The sequence below is a fragment of the Blennius ocellaris genome, assembly GCF_963422515.1.
Source record: "Blennius ocellaris genome assembly, chromosome: 2".
Lineage (NCBI taxonomy): Eukaryota > Metazoa > Chordata > Actinopteri > Blenniiformes > Blenniidae > Blennius > Blennius ocellaris.
The window spans coordinates 21523236-21540528 of NC_137651.1; the positions used below are offsets into that span (position 1 = coordinate 21523236).

At 42.4% G+C, this 17293-nt stretch overlaps 1 protein-coding gene across 1 annotated transcript in view; it reads left to right on the plus strand.

Moving 5' to 3' along the window:
• Positions 1–2549: 2549 nt before the first annotated feature.
• The window catches only part of fam131ab (family with sequence similarity 131 member Ab), a gene marked incomplete at both ends in the record, with an annotated part of 15081 nt that continues 337 nt past the window's right edge, over positions 2550–17293 (plus strand). Inside the window, 4 exons of the mRNA XM_080510695.1 lie at positions 2550–2580; positions 6909–7048; positions 16393–16486; positions 16576–16758. Coding sequence (XP_080366821.1) covers positions 2550–2580; positions 6909–7048; positions 16393–16486; positions 16576–16758 — 448 coding nt within the window. The remainder of the gene's footprint in view (positions 2581–6908; positions 7049–16392; positions 16487–16575; positions 16759–17293) is intronic.

The window sequence follows — 17293 nt, forward strand, 5'->3', positions numbered from 1 at the left end:
TAAACTGTTTAAAATTTACAAAATTTATAATTTCTCCCCTACATTTCTGACTGAATCTCTGTCAAAAATGGTTTACTATTATATTAACTAACTTTGAACTAGCTCTAATCAACTATATAATGCATTTGGGAAATAAATGCCCCAAAACATGACTATAATTGACAGTGCTGTTATGTGCTGAAGAATATTCATATTAATTGAGAACAACACAATTTTGTTATCCTCAATTAATAGGGTATTTACTAAAATATGAATACATTTCACAAATGAACAATGATGTGATGTTGAATTATATGTTCTTAGTTAAATACTTTTCAAACCGTATAAAAATGCTAAATTGCATGCCAAATATGCAACCAAAAGTACAAATTTGAATCGACCTACAATCTCTGCAACACGGAGAATGGGATGAGCCTGAAACTTGTGGCTGTTCTCCCGTGTACGTGAGCTTACGATCATCCACCGACTGTGTTCCGCCACAACTGACGCCGCAGCAGCGTCTCCTCTGCAGCTTCATGATATTTCTATTTATCTGAGAGCCGATTTGCGCTTACAGGGCTCTCTCTCTCTCTCGCTCTCGCTCTCTCTCTCTCTCTCTCTCTCTCTCTCTCTCTCTCTCTCTCACTCACTCACTCACACACACACACACACACACACACACACACACACACACACACACACACACACACACACACACACACACACACACACACACACACACACACACACACACACACACACTGGGACACCTGTAGAGCCTCGACTCATTTCAGTCCATTTGTCTGTTGCTATTGTGCGCGTTTACGCACTGGAAGGTGAAGGCGCCATGCGTTTGGAGGTCCTGCAAGCTTGACAAAAGCTTCCTCACATTTGACAGCGATTCAACCTCTTAATCTCCACGTTATTGATTTACGTTTAGTAAAGTTTGTTTAATGGGCGTATCACGACAGATTTCGGAGGATTACAAGGCGTTGTCCACGAGGACGCATAGGCACCGTAACAGAGCAAATGGACTTTCAAAGTGAAAGTGCGCATTGTATGATTTTTTTTTTTAAGGGATGAAATCTCTCTCCTTCTCTCCCACAGTCTCATTGATCTAATGGGTGCATGTGGAGGTGCGGGGCCCCGTGGGGTCTGCAGCTCTGTGGGACTTTGTTTCGCATCCCGTCGCTGGTGGGAGTTATATAGAAATGGAGACATTTCTAACCAGACTGCAAAGAAGTTCATTCTCCTCCAAAACGGTCACTGAGACCTCACAACCACTCCATCTCTTTTTTCTCTTTGACAGTGCGCTATGCTGTAATATTCTCCTGTGATTGAACACGCATTATCACGCTTATGAAACGCGCGTAAAAATGCCTTTTTGCTCAATGTGCGCCATAATTGGAGGACCTCACGATTACATCATCACAAGCCACCTTGTACCTTTGCATATTATATATAGAAATGTATTTATATATTATTTCAGAGAGGACGTTTTTTTCCTGCGATTGGTATATGGTATATCTATCTGAGGATTATATCCCACCTCTGCACAAAAAATATTTGGTTACTTATTCAATGTTGTTTCAGAAGGTGCGCAGCTGTCGTCGAATGTGCTGCGCCTAGCTTTAAGACCTGTTGAAATATGCAGCATGGCCCTCGTTTGTCATTATGTCAGCTGGTATATAGATGGGGAGTAATGCAATCCTTAGTTGACATCTTGCTCCTCCTCTATGCGCGCATCTAACTCCTCCCTCCTCCCGCTCATGTCGGCTAGTATGTCAGGAGACACCAGCCAATCACGTCTCATTCCGCTTCTACCCAGCAGGGGAAGTCAGCACAAAGAGGCGGAAACTCGTTGTTTCTCTCTCTCTCGGAAGGGGAGGATGTATATAAGTGCTGAAGCGTGGGATTTCTGTATCAATGTGTCAAGTCTCTGAAGGTGCGCCGTATGGCTTGGCGAAGGTAAAACAAAAGCGCACACAGCACACAGGTCGCGCACGGACTCGTGCTGACAGTGTTGTGTGAACTTCACCGACTTGAATTGAGGAGGAAAGACCGACAAGAGACAACAACAAGCACAACCATCACTAATTCACCTCTTTGACCCTGATTGCTGCCACGTTGAGGCGGAGCGCTGTCCACGGTGCTGAATCAAACTGCTCCAACCGTGCAACCGGTGAGTGGAACCAAGAGAGACGCAGCAAAACAAAACAAAAAACAAAAACAAAATAACAATTGGAGGGGCTGGGGGGAACCCTGCATAAAGTGTTTTGAATGGATCCGAAGCAAGCCAGAAACAGAGAAGAAAGCGTGGAGCTGCAGAAGTGATGGCCGGACTCCCCCCCGCCCTCAGCGTCACACCGGCGGTCTGAGCACGGCAGCGCGCACCGGAACCCAGCGGAGAGTGACAGAGGCTTTTCCATCAGTGAGGTACGATCCTTCTCTTCATACACGAGGATATTAGGGAGACATTTCTTCTTCTTCTTTTTTTTTGTTTTTTTTTTGTTTTTGTTTTTTGTTTTTGCTCGACCCGCAAAAGGCTCCACATACATGCAGCTGCGACAATGGGCTGTATCAGCTCCAAAGCGCCTGTTGGTAAGAAACGTCTTAATTTGCTCTGGTTTAAAGGAATAATTACACAAGCACGCTGGAGGAAGCCTGATTTTTTTTCCTTTACCGCATTTATTTTTGCTGCAGCCGGGCGCAGAGGGTGGCATTTTATTTGGGAGGGTTGCTTATAGTTTGCATATGAAATTGCGCCGCTGAGTCATGCAGATAAATAAGGATAAATACATAGTTTATTTCATAACATATGAGCTGACAGCATAACGTGGCTGCAGTGTTTTTTTTATTTCTATTTTTTATTTTGGGTTGGGGTGGTAGGGAAGTAGTCGAAGGGGGTGCTGGTGTCTTCCAGCCCAAAACATCGCGAGGCTACGAGAGTTGCAAAAGAAGCTTTTTTGGCGAGCGAGCACGGCAGTCGGAGGCGGTGAAGACGGAGGTGCTCTTGACACGGCGGATGGAGGGATGCTCTGCTCTCTTTTCATTCTGTATTAACGTGATAAACCGTCCTGAAACTATGGTTCTGACCGCGCTGACACAGTTCAGCTGCAAGGTATGGACCACTTCTTTTTTTCTCTTTGAAAAAAACCAAAAACGTTTTTCTATCCTTATTGTGCGGTCACACGCGCGGACAAATCTTGAGACGTGTCGTTTTCGCAGAATGGGGGATAATCTGTCCTTAAAATATCAGATTAAAGCGCATTCGTGGAAATTGAAAAAGGGGAGCCGGGGTCGGTTCCTCTGTGTGCACGCAATGGATTGCTTTCTTGTTGCCAAGAAACAAACTCCCTGTTGCCGCCGCATCTATTCGCGGTCTCACGGTTGTTTACACCTTTGGCCGTGCGTGTGTGCGTCTCGCTGGCAGCTGTGGATGTCGTCGGAGGGGCCGCGTCCTGTGTGAGCTTTACCCTCCGAACTTCCGGCGCGTGTCTTCCCCACCAGATATTATCATCCCGTCCACCCCGTAATCCCAAATGCTCATTTATTGATCTGGATCTCATCCACCCATCCATCCACCCATCCATCCACCCATCCACCCATCCATCCATCCATCCATCCATCCATCCATCCATCCATCCATCCATCCATCCATCCATCCATCCATCCATCCATCCATCCATCCATGCCGCTGTAGTACATCCATCCAATTACCTCTAATTGAGGGTGTAATCTGTCCTTCCAAGTCACTTCAAGATTACATGAGCCTTCATATCTTTGTTGCAGCCTGCATGAGGACAAGCCCCCCACCCCGATTCCAAAAGATGCCCCCTATTTCCAATGATCTGCTGGAGGTCTATCATGAGCCACCTGTTTGACTCTCATATCTATGTGTGTGTGTGTGTGTGTGTGTGTGTGTGTGTGTGTGTGTGTGTGTGTGTGTGTGTGTGTGTGTGGGAGACAGAGAGAGAAAGAGAGCACTCATGCTGTTGGTCCTGACCTAATTGTGTTGATTTGCTCATAAGTCTCAGAAAGCCTTAAAAAGACACCAGAGACAGGAAACAGAGAGAGATGCATGGTCGAGGTCTCTCCATCTGCAGTTTCCACGACAACGGCAACTACAAGGAGAGTATTGTGTGTGTGTGTGTGTGTGTGTGTGTGTGTGTGTGTGTGTGTGTGTGTGTGTGTGTGTGTGTGTGTGTGTGTGTGTGTGTGTGTGTGTGTGTGTGTGTGTGTGTGTGTGTGTGTGTGTGTGAGAGAGAGAGAGAGAGAGAGAGAGAGAGAGCCCTGTAAGCGCAAATCGGCTCTCAGATAAATAGAAATATCATGAAGCTGCAGAGGAGACGCTGCTGCGGCGTCAGTTGTGGCGGATCACAGTCGGTGGATGATCTTAAGCTCACGTACACAGGAGAGCAGCCACAAGTTTCAGGCTCATCCCATTCTCCGTGTGGCAGGGATCTTATTCAGAATGCAGCAGCAGCCCTCGTTTATTTCATTTCTCATTTACTGTCATGTCTTCGAACAAACCTCCCTGATCGTAACCCTTTATTGAGCATATGGCCATAACAAGTAAAGTGTGAAACTCTTTATGTTTCTTACTAAACATTGAAGAGAAAACTGTATTATATAAGGTGTTATTTTCCTTTTAGAAGCGCCACAGTATGTGTCCACTTTGTGTTTTTAATTCCAAGTTAGTGCTCCCATTTGATGCATGTATCTTGAAATATATGAAAAAAATGTGCACTGTGAACCACTGTGAATGACACTATTTACTGTCATGTCTTCGAACAAACCTCCCTGATCGTACAATATATAGTTAATTAGAGCTAGTTCAAAGTTAGTTAATATAATAATAAACTTTTAATTAATGGGAAGAGTACTCAGTGTTTAAAATTGCCAGATATTTGACAAGAGGAAAACGGGATATACAAACATGCATGCATGAAAGTTATTCATCAGTTTTCACCTCCTTTTAGTCTAACAGTAGATAATACAAACACCAATAAAAAAAACATTTCTCAATATAGACAAATGAGATGATGGAGGAGGGCAGTAATTATTAGGGTTTTATTTTAAAGATCTTCATTAATGATACAAACACAAGATGGTTCATTTCTGCATTGCTCATTGATTCATTTTCTTGCACACAGTCTGGTTGTGGGAATCTCATGTCTTTATTTGTGGCTGAAGAGAAGTGCTTTTTTAGAAGTGTCCTTTAAAGCCTGCCCAGCCACCTGATCGTGACCAGAAAGTCACAGTGAACCCTGTGGACACGCCAGTCCACACAGTCCCGCCTCTTTTGGGCACAGGCTGTGGAAATCCGCATGCATTTTCTGGAAATTAACGGCTGACGTGTCACCGTAACATCCATCGCGAGCCTGTTTACGGGTGCCGGGGGCTTGAATGACCGTAACATTCTGCAAATCTCTCGCATCTCTCACTCCTCCGAACAATACTTTCATTGACCGAGGTGGCCTAGATTCAAGAATACAATACACCCCGGGGCACCTGATCTCATCACACCCAATTAAACGGCACATATTGAATTCTGCTGGTGGGCAACTTGAGCCCTGTGCGCTAAACGGCAGAGGCTTTGACCCGGTGGGGAATGAGTGATCGGCCTTGATATTGGACTCAATATTTGAGATGGGTGCTGGCGACTAATCGAGCGACTTGTTCTTTTCACAGACAGTAACTAGAAACGGCTCCTCGCGTTGGAGGGCCGGAAAGAGAAGCCAGGCATTGACATTTAGAGGCCCACCTCTTAATCTCGTTTTGTAAATCTGATTGGGAGAGTGGGGCGAGTGTGAATGCTCGCGTGTGGTGAGCGTCGGGACGCGGCGGGAGCTGTCCGGGGTGCTGAAACCATCCGCCCCCTCTCAAATCCCACTCGGCTGCCAGTTAATAGGCACCTCTGCTCCTGCGTGGTCCCCGAGTGTGTCAGGTCCCGACAAGGGCCGCTGATAGAAAGGTTAAACTTGTGTAATAAACCGGATCATCATATATCTGAAGGCGGTTATGTGACGTTTGTGGGCGGGAGGTCACTCGGTGACATTTGCGCTCCGTGTTGTCCCCCGGGTGTGGATCGCAATGGATGACGTGTATTAATCAACAAGGAGGTGAAAAAAATATACCAGTGCATCACAGCATGTGCCTTATTCTTTTGCCTCACGGCTTCTCTCCTTCCAACGATCCGGATCCACTTGATGAGATATCAAACAGGCTTGGGCTGCAGCCAGTCGTACCTGCATGACGTGGCATGGCTTGGAAGTGCATGGAAGAGGGGCCTGCACACCCACCATTCCCCTTGTTATCTCACAAGGTTTTCTCACAAATTCACTGCCCTAAACTTTAAAAAAAGAAAAAAGAAAAAAGAAAAGAGCTTCAAAGCTTCTTTTAAGTTCTTTGGCTTAGCATGCCCAAATAATAGCCCTCCTGCAAACAGGATCTTATTGTAATTATTTTAATTGAGTCTTTGTTTTACAGTTTTTCTCTTTTGTCTGTGCAGATTGTGTATGCCTTATCAGGAAACAGGAACTAGCTTTCCTGTGGTGGTTGGGTTTTCTTAGCGTGAAAACTACAGTGAGATATGGAAACATCACACACTCCCTAATACGGCCATCACCGCCCCCTTTGGTGGCTGCCCCTCGGCCCGCTTGGAGGCATGGATGAGTGGACTGGCTGGCATGATGATTTCAGCCAGTGGCGACAGAGGTCAGCCTAATCCTAAAACTCATACTTGGTCATTCTCGCTCCAATTTTAAAGAAAGTATTTGGCATTCATACAATATAAAATGCATTTCATCAACAATTTCCCCTTTGTTTTGGATACTTGGAGCCAGAATGTGGAGCAGAGCCGCTATGAGTTTTAGGATTTGTTGGACTTGTTGTGATCTTCACAAGGCTCTCTTCCTCCTTGACAGTGGCTGTTGATGGTTCGTTGCGCGTGGACTGGAGCGCAGCGAGCTCCCTGTCCGACCTCACGCTTTTGGGGAACACGCGGACGTGCTTGGCGCGCAGACTGATACTGACAGCACCTCTGGGCGCTCTGGACTTCAGCGAGGTGCCCTTAATTCTCTTTTCATTAAAGAGCACTGCTCTGCCTTTTCTCTCATGGCTTAGCATTTGTGGCTCAGCTGGGCCTCATGAAGCTTCTTTGAGGTAACTTATAGCCTCATTTGTCATCACAAGTTCATTTATAAGTGCCATGTCATGGTGAACCAACCAGCACCTGGAGGTCTCGGCAAGTTGCGTCAACTTGGCTGGAAAAGAATAAAACTGTCCCTCTCAAAATGCACTTTTTTTTTTACCTAATGTGTACATTATTCCTCTTTTCAAGTTTCTCCCCTCCATTTTCATCTCAGTGGTTCATTCCTCTTCCTTACCTGCTCAGTGCTACACCGCAAAGCATGTAAATGTGAAGAGGCAGGAGATTACGAAAAATACACAAAAGTCTTTCACATTTTGACAGATTTGGAAGTAGTCTGATTTGTTACAAACTGAACTGTTTACTCATTATATTAAACATTAGTTCTTTTATATTTTATGTGACTAATCATCTGATTTGTCTCACACAAATAGATTGTACTTTGAATTTCAGTACTTTTTGAGGGTGATCAGCTGTGTGAATTTGGTGTGTTTACGTGACCTGCTGGAGGAATCGTTTCTGTTTGCCTGCTGGTGTTGACTATGGATTTGTTGAATACTGAGTTGGATATGTTCGTGGAGGAAGTTAGTTGGAATAAGTCTGAATGTCACCCAAAAGAAAGGAGTTCTTTGTGATGAAATACGGAAAACATCTTAAAATGAAGCCCAATAATAAAAGTCATGAGGGGCCAGCCGAGGAAATGTCTCTCACCACAAACGCTGCTAAACACTGAGGCAGTTTGAACCTATGTCCACATACATTGAAAACAGAATTGTTTTCAGACGTAATAAATCGAGCAGACACTTGCCGTGTTTTGCACAGTGCAAGACAGATTACTAAATGGATCGTAGTGCGTTTTCTTTTCAATTTCCCAATCAGTTTTCTTACGTTGGCTCGAAATCTAAAATTTTAGCTCGCTTTTCTCCACCTGAAGCTTTCGCACATCAGGCCCTTACCGTCTCCGGGAGGTTAAGTCATGGCATTGTGAGCCTGTCACATTTGACACGATCCAAAGATCGTTTATTTAAAAAGCTTAAAAACAAGGACTGTTATTAACTTTACTCTTTAATATTAAGTGGAAATATTTTCCAATTTAGTATTCATTTTCTTTTTCTTTGCTGTCTAATTATTGTTTTCTTTGTAAAGAAGGTTTAATTTCCCATTAGGATGGAATTTTCCCCTTTGGTTACATTGTTTTCTTGAACATCTGCCTTAACATTTTCCTAAGCAGCATTAGTGCAAACTGTATTCAAGCATCAGTGAAAACAAAGACATAGCAAACATCCTGATTGAAATACTTTCAGGTTTATTTATTTGTTTTTTTTATCAAACCAGTGCTGTATTCGACATTAATGCCACTTTTCTACTATGACAAGATTTTTCTTTGCACTCCTGTGATTTTATGTGTGGATTTATTGTCTCTTGGCAGGGAAGTTACGTACCTGGACACTGATTTCTCACAATACAAGGAGATCATTTTAATAGAAGTCATTAGCTTATGACTTGTCACAGGAGGGAAAGCACCAGTGAAATTAACGATTTCGGCTCGGTTCCATTAAGAGTCCCAGTAATCCCTGGCACGGACCCAGAACGTGCAGAAGCTGGACCTCGATTTAAGCGGAAGGCACCAAGCAATAATAAGCTCCTTCTTTCCTTGCTGTGACAGGGCAAACCGTGTGCTAAGAAGCAATGGGAGCATCTGAGGTAACTTCATTATAGCTATAAGGCTTGATTTATGGAGGGTACAAGCAAAGAGGCTGCCAGTGATGGTTTCATTGTTTAAAGCGGCGGCCAATGGGGGTCTGAGTGTTCAGTTTTGTCGGGTAATTTTACAACCCCTAGTGGTCAAGTTGGTAACAGCAGGGACTTTTATCAAAACAAAATAGTGGCAATGCAGAAAACTGTTTTATGGAAGCCAAGATGACAGGTAACCTAGTGAAGTGTAACCCAGTGGGGCACCTACCATATATGCCTGATCAAAAATTACAGTCTCTCAGTAACTTGCCACATGAAGCAGAAAATTATTTTCTCAACCTTTCCTAGTTTAATAATTACCTTATTAATCAAGCTATTCAAGTCTGTAATGTGTGTTTTCAACCCTGGGTTCTTTCCGCATTCGACTTTTCATTAATGTCAACCAGTCGGTTTTCTCCTTATTTACAAGCCATTCAGCGTGATTAGCAATTAATTTTTAATTTGTGATTTTAAATGGAGCCTCAGTGAAGTGTGAATGTAACAGAGAGGCTTTGCAGAGGAGCTGCTGATCCACTTACGCCCATAGTGGAGGCTTATTTGAGTTTTCTCATTCAGTGCAGACGTGAGACTCATTTTTTCCTGAGTTCAAGTTAAATGACTCAAAACAAAGCAAAGCTCGCGTTAATAGCCAGCTGTAGCTGTGGTTGATTTGGGATCAGGATTGTGTGTCTGTCATAAAGAAGTTTATTAAAGTTGCGCTTTGAAGATAACTTGACAATTTCCCATTAGTAACTACTGGCATATGAATCTGCTGCTGCTTCTTTTTTTCTTGGCCTACATGGAGGAAGAGCAGTAAAGTGACTTACTGTACCAACTTGTGGGAGAAACTGGTACTACAAGACTCATCTGGCAATTTTTTATAGGTGCTTGACACTGAAATCAAGCTATCAAAATATCTTAATTCTTGTAAAGCTCCTTAAATGGCTTCATGTGTAAATAGGGCTTTAGGAATACATTTCCTTTTCCTTTTGAAAGAAGGAAAAATGATTTCATGAGCCATGGCTGTATATGTGGCTGATGTTCGAGGAGTGTTTTGATGATGAAGATGATGATAGAAATAAGGCTGATGAATTAGCCTCGCCTCTTTTGCCCGTGCACACCATCTGGGTGTGAGTCTGATGCGTCGTAGCCAGGCAGCCACACTATGATTAGCGGTGCCTAAGTGATCCGTTATGAAATGTGGCCTCTTTCTTTTGTGGGCATGCCCGGTGTTGAACGAGCGTCACTGTGAGAGCCCCAATGACCGGACAGCTCACTATGTCTCTTTCACTCAGCTTTGTATTTAAGTCTCACTTCAATGCCACCATGCTCAGCTACAATGATGCTAAAGCAGGATGATGACAGTATTTTCCTTTTTGAAAGAGTTAGGATACAGAAAGAAAGAGAAAGAGGGCAGGAAAGAAGGGGGTGTTAAAGTAATTTTTCATTTGAGGAGCTAGATATCTCACCCATCTGTTTAACAGAAGCCACTTCTTGTTCCATGCAATTCTGTCAAATGACTTATTTTTTGTATGGTACCAATATTTAGTGTACGATTTTTGTCCTACCTTAACCCATAGTAAGCTGGGATTGGCTCCAGCCCCCCACGAGTCTGCAGAGGATTATCTATTATGGATGAATTGATAGATGGATGTATTTGATAGCAACTATCCCTCAAAAAACTGCACATTTTTGTCTCAGTTTCTGAGCATTTTATATCCCAACAAAACCTTTGAATGGCCAAATCAACCAAATGTCTCAGATTAAACATTGAACGCATTGAATCAGGAGTTCACCATTAGATATAGTGAATGATGGTCTCCCTTTAATTAGCTGGTCAATAATGAGAAAATACTTTTAAATTCACTGTTTCTGAACCACAACTTTGCTTATAATCTACATTGCTACTAGAGATTCGGAACTTTATTTTCTGTATTCAGAAAACAATGTTCAATATTCTATTTTCAGTTTTTTTTTCAAAACCAATCACCCCAAACAAACCTCCTAAAGGACTGAGTCAACTTTTATACTCCTTCACCTAATTTTTGTTTCATTTCTCCCATTGTATAGTAATACAACATAGGTAAACAATACCAACATTTTGTAGAACAGATCAATACATAAAACCTTGAAGTGTACTTCATTCTTCCGAGCAAAGCAGATTTGTAGACATTAGTCAAGATGGCTTTATATCACACAACTAATGTCTGTCTGCTCTCCGCTTGAAGAATGTTGTTGTGTTTTCCTCTCCCACTGTCTCTGGGCTTTTCTAGCTCACAGTTAACTGCTGATTTAAAAGTCAGAGGTGAACCTGAGCGGAATCATGACGGCCTACTCAGTCTACTGCATGCAGAGAGCATGCAGTAGACTGTGAAGATTTATGGCTTTTAAAAAAATTATAATTTAACGTTCCTTATATTTCTGCTGCTTGGATAGATACACTAAAAATCCCAGGGACTGAAATGTGTAATGTTCAAACCTGCTCAGTCGTCTGTGGGACTGTGTTTGAGGGTGTATCTGTCTGTGTGTGGTGGAAAAAGAGGCGATGCAGCAGCGTAATTGAAGCACTCAGTCTGCTGTGAGCTCACTCTGCTGTTCAGTAGGGCAGTGGGGAAGTTAGGGGGGAGAGGGGAGCAAGAGGGGATCAATGGAGTAGCAGACGTTCAGGCCCAGGGTTTTAGCCACTTTGAAAAAAGCTCTTACTCATCTCGATCTTTCAGCCATGACATTATGACCAGTGACAGTGAAAGCGAATCCTTTCACTTGGTATCTGTCAATGAGTTTGTGAGGTACCAAATTGTATTTGCATCTCGTACAAGGAAGGAAAAGAGGTGAACTCGTGGCAGGATTTTGAATGTGTGGCTCACTGCTGCATGTGGCGCCCCACCATGCGACTTAATAAAGAACTAGAAGAAAACATACTTTATTGATCACCTTGGGATATATCCATCTCTGCATTTAACCCATCCTATGCGTAGTTTAATTTAAGTGCACATACTAGAAGCAGCGGGCTGCCATAGTGTGGCACGTGGAGAACTCTAGGGTCAAGGATCTTGCTCATGGACTCACAGTGGTGACCTGTTAATTTGAACCAGCAAACCCAAATTTGCTTACAGGACTTGTGGCGACAACAGCATTCTGTGATTATGGCCATTGCCAAAAGATGATGGGCAATTGTGATGATATCTGGTGATTCAAATCTGTGGTTGTCTTGTGTAGTACGATGTGACAGTTTGTCAAGCCACGACCATGTCTGGGATCTCCATCTCCTTTTGTTCTTCTTAGTTTTTTTCCAACCATATACCGGTATATGACAAACGAAGAGGAGCTTGATTTGTGTTTTGTCATTGTGTATCAATGCATAATGGAGCTGGTGCCACCATTTAGCTATGAACATTGTACATTGGACAATGTTCGAATTCACTGGAAGTTGACATCATGCAGTGAAAAATGTTCTTGTTCCCAAATCATGAATCCAGATCCCATAGCCTGTCAAGAAATGAACTCTTTGGGCTGCTAAAGCCATTATCGGCTCTTCTTTTAACACCTTTGTAGCAGCTATGACAGCACACTTTCAGAGGTCTAGTGTTGACCATTAAAAGGGGAACTTACAAATCATTAATCATCATAAAATCACAATATTATGGTTGATTGGTGCATTTGAACGCGATGCCGAAAAAAGGGGTGTCTCATCCTGGTCCTGAACGCTTCTGGCCTGGATGTTTTATGTCTCACGCAGCTGCAACACACCGAAGATTTTCTGAACTTACAAATACTAGCCAATTCAAATATCCTCAAGTATTCTTACCAGGGAATACCTAACTGGAAAAACAACTATGAAATCAAGTTTGGAGGTATTATGCATGGTGAGGTGAGAGTTTTTCCAGAATGGATTCTCCCCAAAGGTCTGTCAAATCCTCCCACAACCTGCTGCAGTGATTTCTCAGGACAACTATTTGAAACTTATATTCAGTGGTGGGTGGACAACATTAAGAGTCGATTTTCAATTAAAGGCCAACACAATATATTGTTCTTGCGCTCCTCGAGGGCACATGTCACGTCTCCTCCAGATTATCCTCACTCTGATCTGCGAGCTGCTCCGTGGTGCGGGAGGATTAACAGGGCTCAGGGCAAAGGCTGATATGATCACCAGGTCGGTATCCCCTTACTTTCACTGAGCCCTCCGGACAGATCATTTTGTTGATTGTTTGTTTGTTCCTCGGACTGGTGTTTAGTTTCTTTTAAGTGTCACTGACAGGACAAGGTCAAGGAAATGTTCCTAACTTCATCGACCAGAGTATTGTCTTGTTCTCTATTAACCAAATGTTTCCATTGAGTGTTCATTTAGCTTTCACTTCAGAAGGTCTGAAGAAATGTTTGCATTGCCGAAAGCAGTGGTTCTTGAAGTTATGGGGGGGGGGCTTCTCTGGGGGGCGCCAGAGAGCTTTTAGGATGACGCAGTAACAACAAAACTCAGAAGATGGCTTTTCCCAGCACAGTTTTTATCCTTTGAAAGTATGATAAAAAGAGGACCCTCAGAGAGCAAATACCTCCCATTTAACACTTTTTCCCCGTTCCATTATTAGTTAGGCTGTTGGTTCCATCATCTTTTAGTTTTTATCCTGTTATCCCACAAACAAACAAACTACCCAACAGAAATATACGTCCAGGTGGAGATAAACAAATCGGTGGAGGAAAAAAGTATTACTTTTTTTTATTAAATTACATGCTTTATTGCAAAACATGCAAGCTTGAGAGGTGAAGCCATGTGATCCCTTTTTCACTAGAAGTCCATTTTGGATCAGTATGGATGTGATTTATTTATACCTGCATCATCCACAGTCTATCCTGTATGGGGTTGCAGGGAGCTGGAGCCAATCCCAGCTGACTCTGGGTGATTGGAAGAGTTCACCCTGGACAGATGGCTTGTCCATCACAAGCTGGGATCTTGTGCAGAATGTAAATCATATGAGAATGTTCAGAAGTTATCCAGAAAAATCCAGAAAAATGCAGCAAATGAAATGTTAAGGCTCAGATGTTGCCACAGTGGGAAACCAAATATCAGAAAGTGGCACCAACAGACCTCAGTAATGGAAATCACCATTATTATTCTAAAGACGACTTCTGAAAACCAGCAAATCAGGTTTCAGAAAAACATGCCGCTGTCTTTGTTGGATTCAAGCTCATTCAAAATGAGCGGTTTTGAACAAAATAATTCAACATTTTCATGAATATTTGAAAAATGTTTGATACGGGGTCCTCACAGATGACGCTGAGATAAAATAACACATTTATCATCAACAAACAGCTCGGAAATGTGTATCTGGGATTGAATTTATTACATGATATTTTCATTTGTGCTTGACAAACATTTTGAAAAGGTCTGCTATCAGTTCATTTGTCACATTTTGAAACAATGACAGAAGGACTTGAGTAACTTCAGTTCTAAAACAAACAAGAATGGGGAAAAAAATTGTTATCAAAATAGTGAAATATGAAAAAACTATGTGTTTGTTTGACAGTAACTTAAAATTTTCTCTTAAAATCAAAAAGTGTATTTAGTTTAGGTTTACATTTTTTACTTTGAGAACTAGCATTAGGTTTCCCACAGATGCAATGCAAGCTCTTGTCCCAGCTTTTTTGTACCATCATGCTGATTACACATCATATTCAAACATTTATTGGTCTAAACATGCTGTATTTGATTTATTTTCAGCAATACAAAATGTTGACACAACAGCCAAACCTTTCTGGTATCAGTGGTTTAAACCTTCAGCTTTGCTCCTCTAAATAAAAGCGACAGAAGCCACAGCGCCTGGCAGCCACTATCAGTCACATCTTGTACTGGACATAGTGTGTACCTGTTGAGAAGTACTTGTCTGCCCTAAACCGTCATCACATTGCCCAGTCAGCCGAGTGTGCTGACCCATATTGAGTAACGACACGGCGGCGGCTCAGCGTGAGGCCTTCGCCATTGACATGACCGTTTCCCACGTGAGTGCAGGTGGGTCTATAAAAAGAGTTTGCAGACAAAGGAACTTGTCAACACTCGATACTCCCACTGTGGTTTGGCTTTACAACATGGACAGATTGATGGAGGGGGGGGGGGTTCTTTTCTGTTTGGTCCTCTTAAGCTTCCACAAGAAAATCGTTGTTGCAGCAATATGAGCACAAAATGATCCAGAGTTATTCTCCTGGTTAAAACCTGACACACACTCCTTATTCTTGCTTGTCTTCATGTGTGAAACAACACAGAAAACGATTGTAATCAGCCAACAAAGTTACAAAAGTTTTCTCTGGTTTTTAAGTTTCTCTCACTTCAATGGAAAATACCTTGGAAAGTCAGATCCCAGTGTACTTTGTGGATGTATATATATTAAAGTGTTTGAGAAAAATGAGCCTGCAACTCTTTCTATCACCATGTTTCGGTAGCAGTGAGCAAGCAGGATGAGTTGGAAGTAGAGCGACAACACAGTCAACAGGATAAACAAGTAGAAATAAAAAGTGAATCACAGCAAAAACATATTAAGTACTGAGTTTCTTTCTCTTTAAACATTGATATAGTTCTTTCTGAGGCAGTTGCTGACATTGAGGGGGAACATTGTCAGTGTCGATTGAAAATGAGACATGCACAGTCGACATCAAGCAGCACGTTGATAATGGCGAGGCTTTGCGTAACCAAAGCCAGTAACAAATTAATGTATAATGCATGTTACCAAAGGACGGCAGAAATCAGGTTATGTAAACAGCACGACTGCAGCAGAAGGCGAGGCGGGCGGTCAAAGAGGCATAGTACATAGCGATGATGATGGATGTTTTTATTTGAGAGATGATGCAGGGATCTATGTTTGGATCTGACACTTTGATGAGCCTTGGAGTATTTGGTATATTGGAGACATAAAACCCACAAAATCTCACTGATTTCTGAAACATTCTCTCAAATTAACAGATTTACTCTGCAGTTCTTACACAGATTTGAAAAAAAAAAATGGTTAAAGTTCAATTTTATGTAATCCAATATTGCTGCCATGTCATTATGTCCCTGTATGCACATTAGATGACTTTATTTAATAAAATCAACAACTGGATTTCACATTTCTTACCGCTTTCAAGCCACAGACTTTTGATATAGAACTTAAAACAGAATTTTTGCAACGCCCAAAAATACTGGTGCTTGAAGAGTTAAACAAATATAGATTCATCAGCAGTGTCAGAAATAACTGTCTCTCTTGCGCAAGGTTGCTACAAGTGCACATATGCATGTATATGTTTGTATCAATGGCCTAATCCCCAGTGTCTCATTAAAGCACTGACTGGTGTGCAATGAGAACACTCTTCACCTTTCAAGGCCTTAAAAAACACTAAAGTAGCTGTGGAGCTTTGAATACAGGAGTCCCTTTTCCATGAAAAGGCAGCTGTGGGTTTTTCTCTGAGTCATAGTAAGATGCGTACACCAGCTACTATACTATACAATCTCTGAGTCACACTCAGGACTTTCTTTTTCATTTTTACTCTTGTTGTTCCAGGTGAATGTTGATGACACCATTGAAATGTTACCAAAATCAAGAAGAGCGCTCACCATCCAAGAGATTGCTGCATTAGCACGATCCTCCCTGCACGGTAGGGAACACTGGGACTGCATTGCCTTGCTGAAAATGATCATTTCAAGGTTTGTCTCCCATTGTAACATTGCTCATTTGCCTTTGCAGGTATTTCCCAGGTAGTGAAGGACCATGTGACGAAGCCTACAGCCATGGCACAGGGCAGAGTAGCCCATCTAATAGAGTGGAAAGGCTGGTGCAAGCCTATTGACACTCCGGCAGCTTTGGAGTCAGACTTCAACTCGTATTCCGACCTCACCGAGGGAGAACAGGAGGCACGCTTTGCTGCTGGTAAGTTACTGAGTTCAATATCCCAGCGTTACAAGCAAACCTTCCCAATCAACAAGAAACACACCTCAATCTAACAGCTGCGAGTTGTAACTCGGAAAATAGATCTTTTGCGAATGTCTGTGCATGTTTGCATTGCCCACATGCCAGGCATCCCAAAGCAAATGAATCTGGGTGAGTGGACATGGTGATGTAGGGATTTATTACCTCATATGGATCACTATTTATGTTATGGTTGGCTATCGATAATGATTAATAATTATCAAAGATAGTTATTAATGATGTTATTGAAATTTAATCTGATGTGTACCAGATACCTCGGAGCACCACCTGTCTAAACAGGAAATGATAGCCAATTCAGTTATATCAGTCTCATAAGATATACTAAACAGTTAATCAGGAATTTGAATTAATAGTCAAATGAATTACAATTACCAGAAATAACAGTAAAGATTGAAGGATTTTGGAGTTCTTGACACAGAAGAGGTCGACATTTCATTCACCTTTGTGCACATTAATAAAACAGCAAGTATGATTC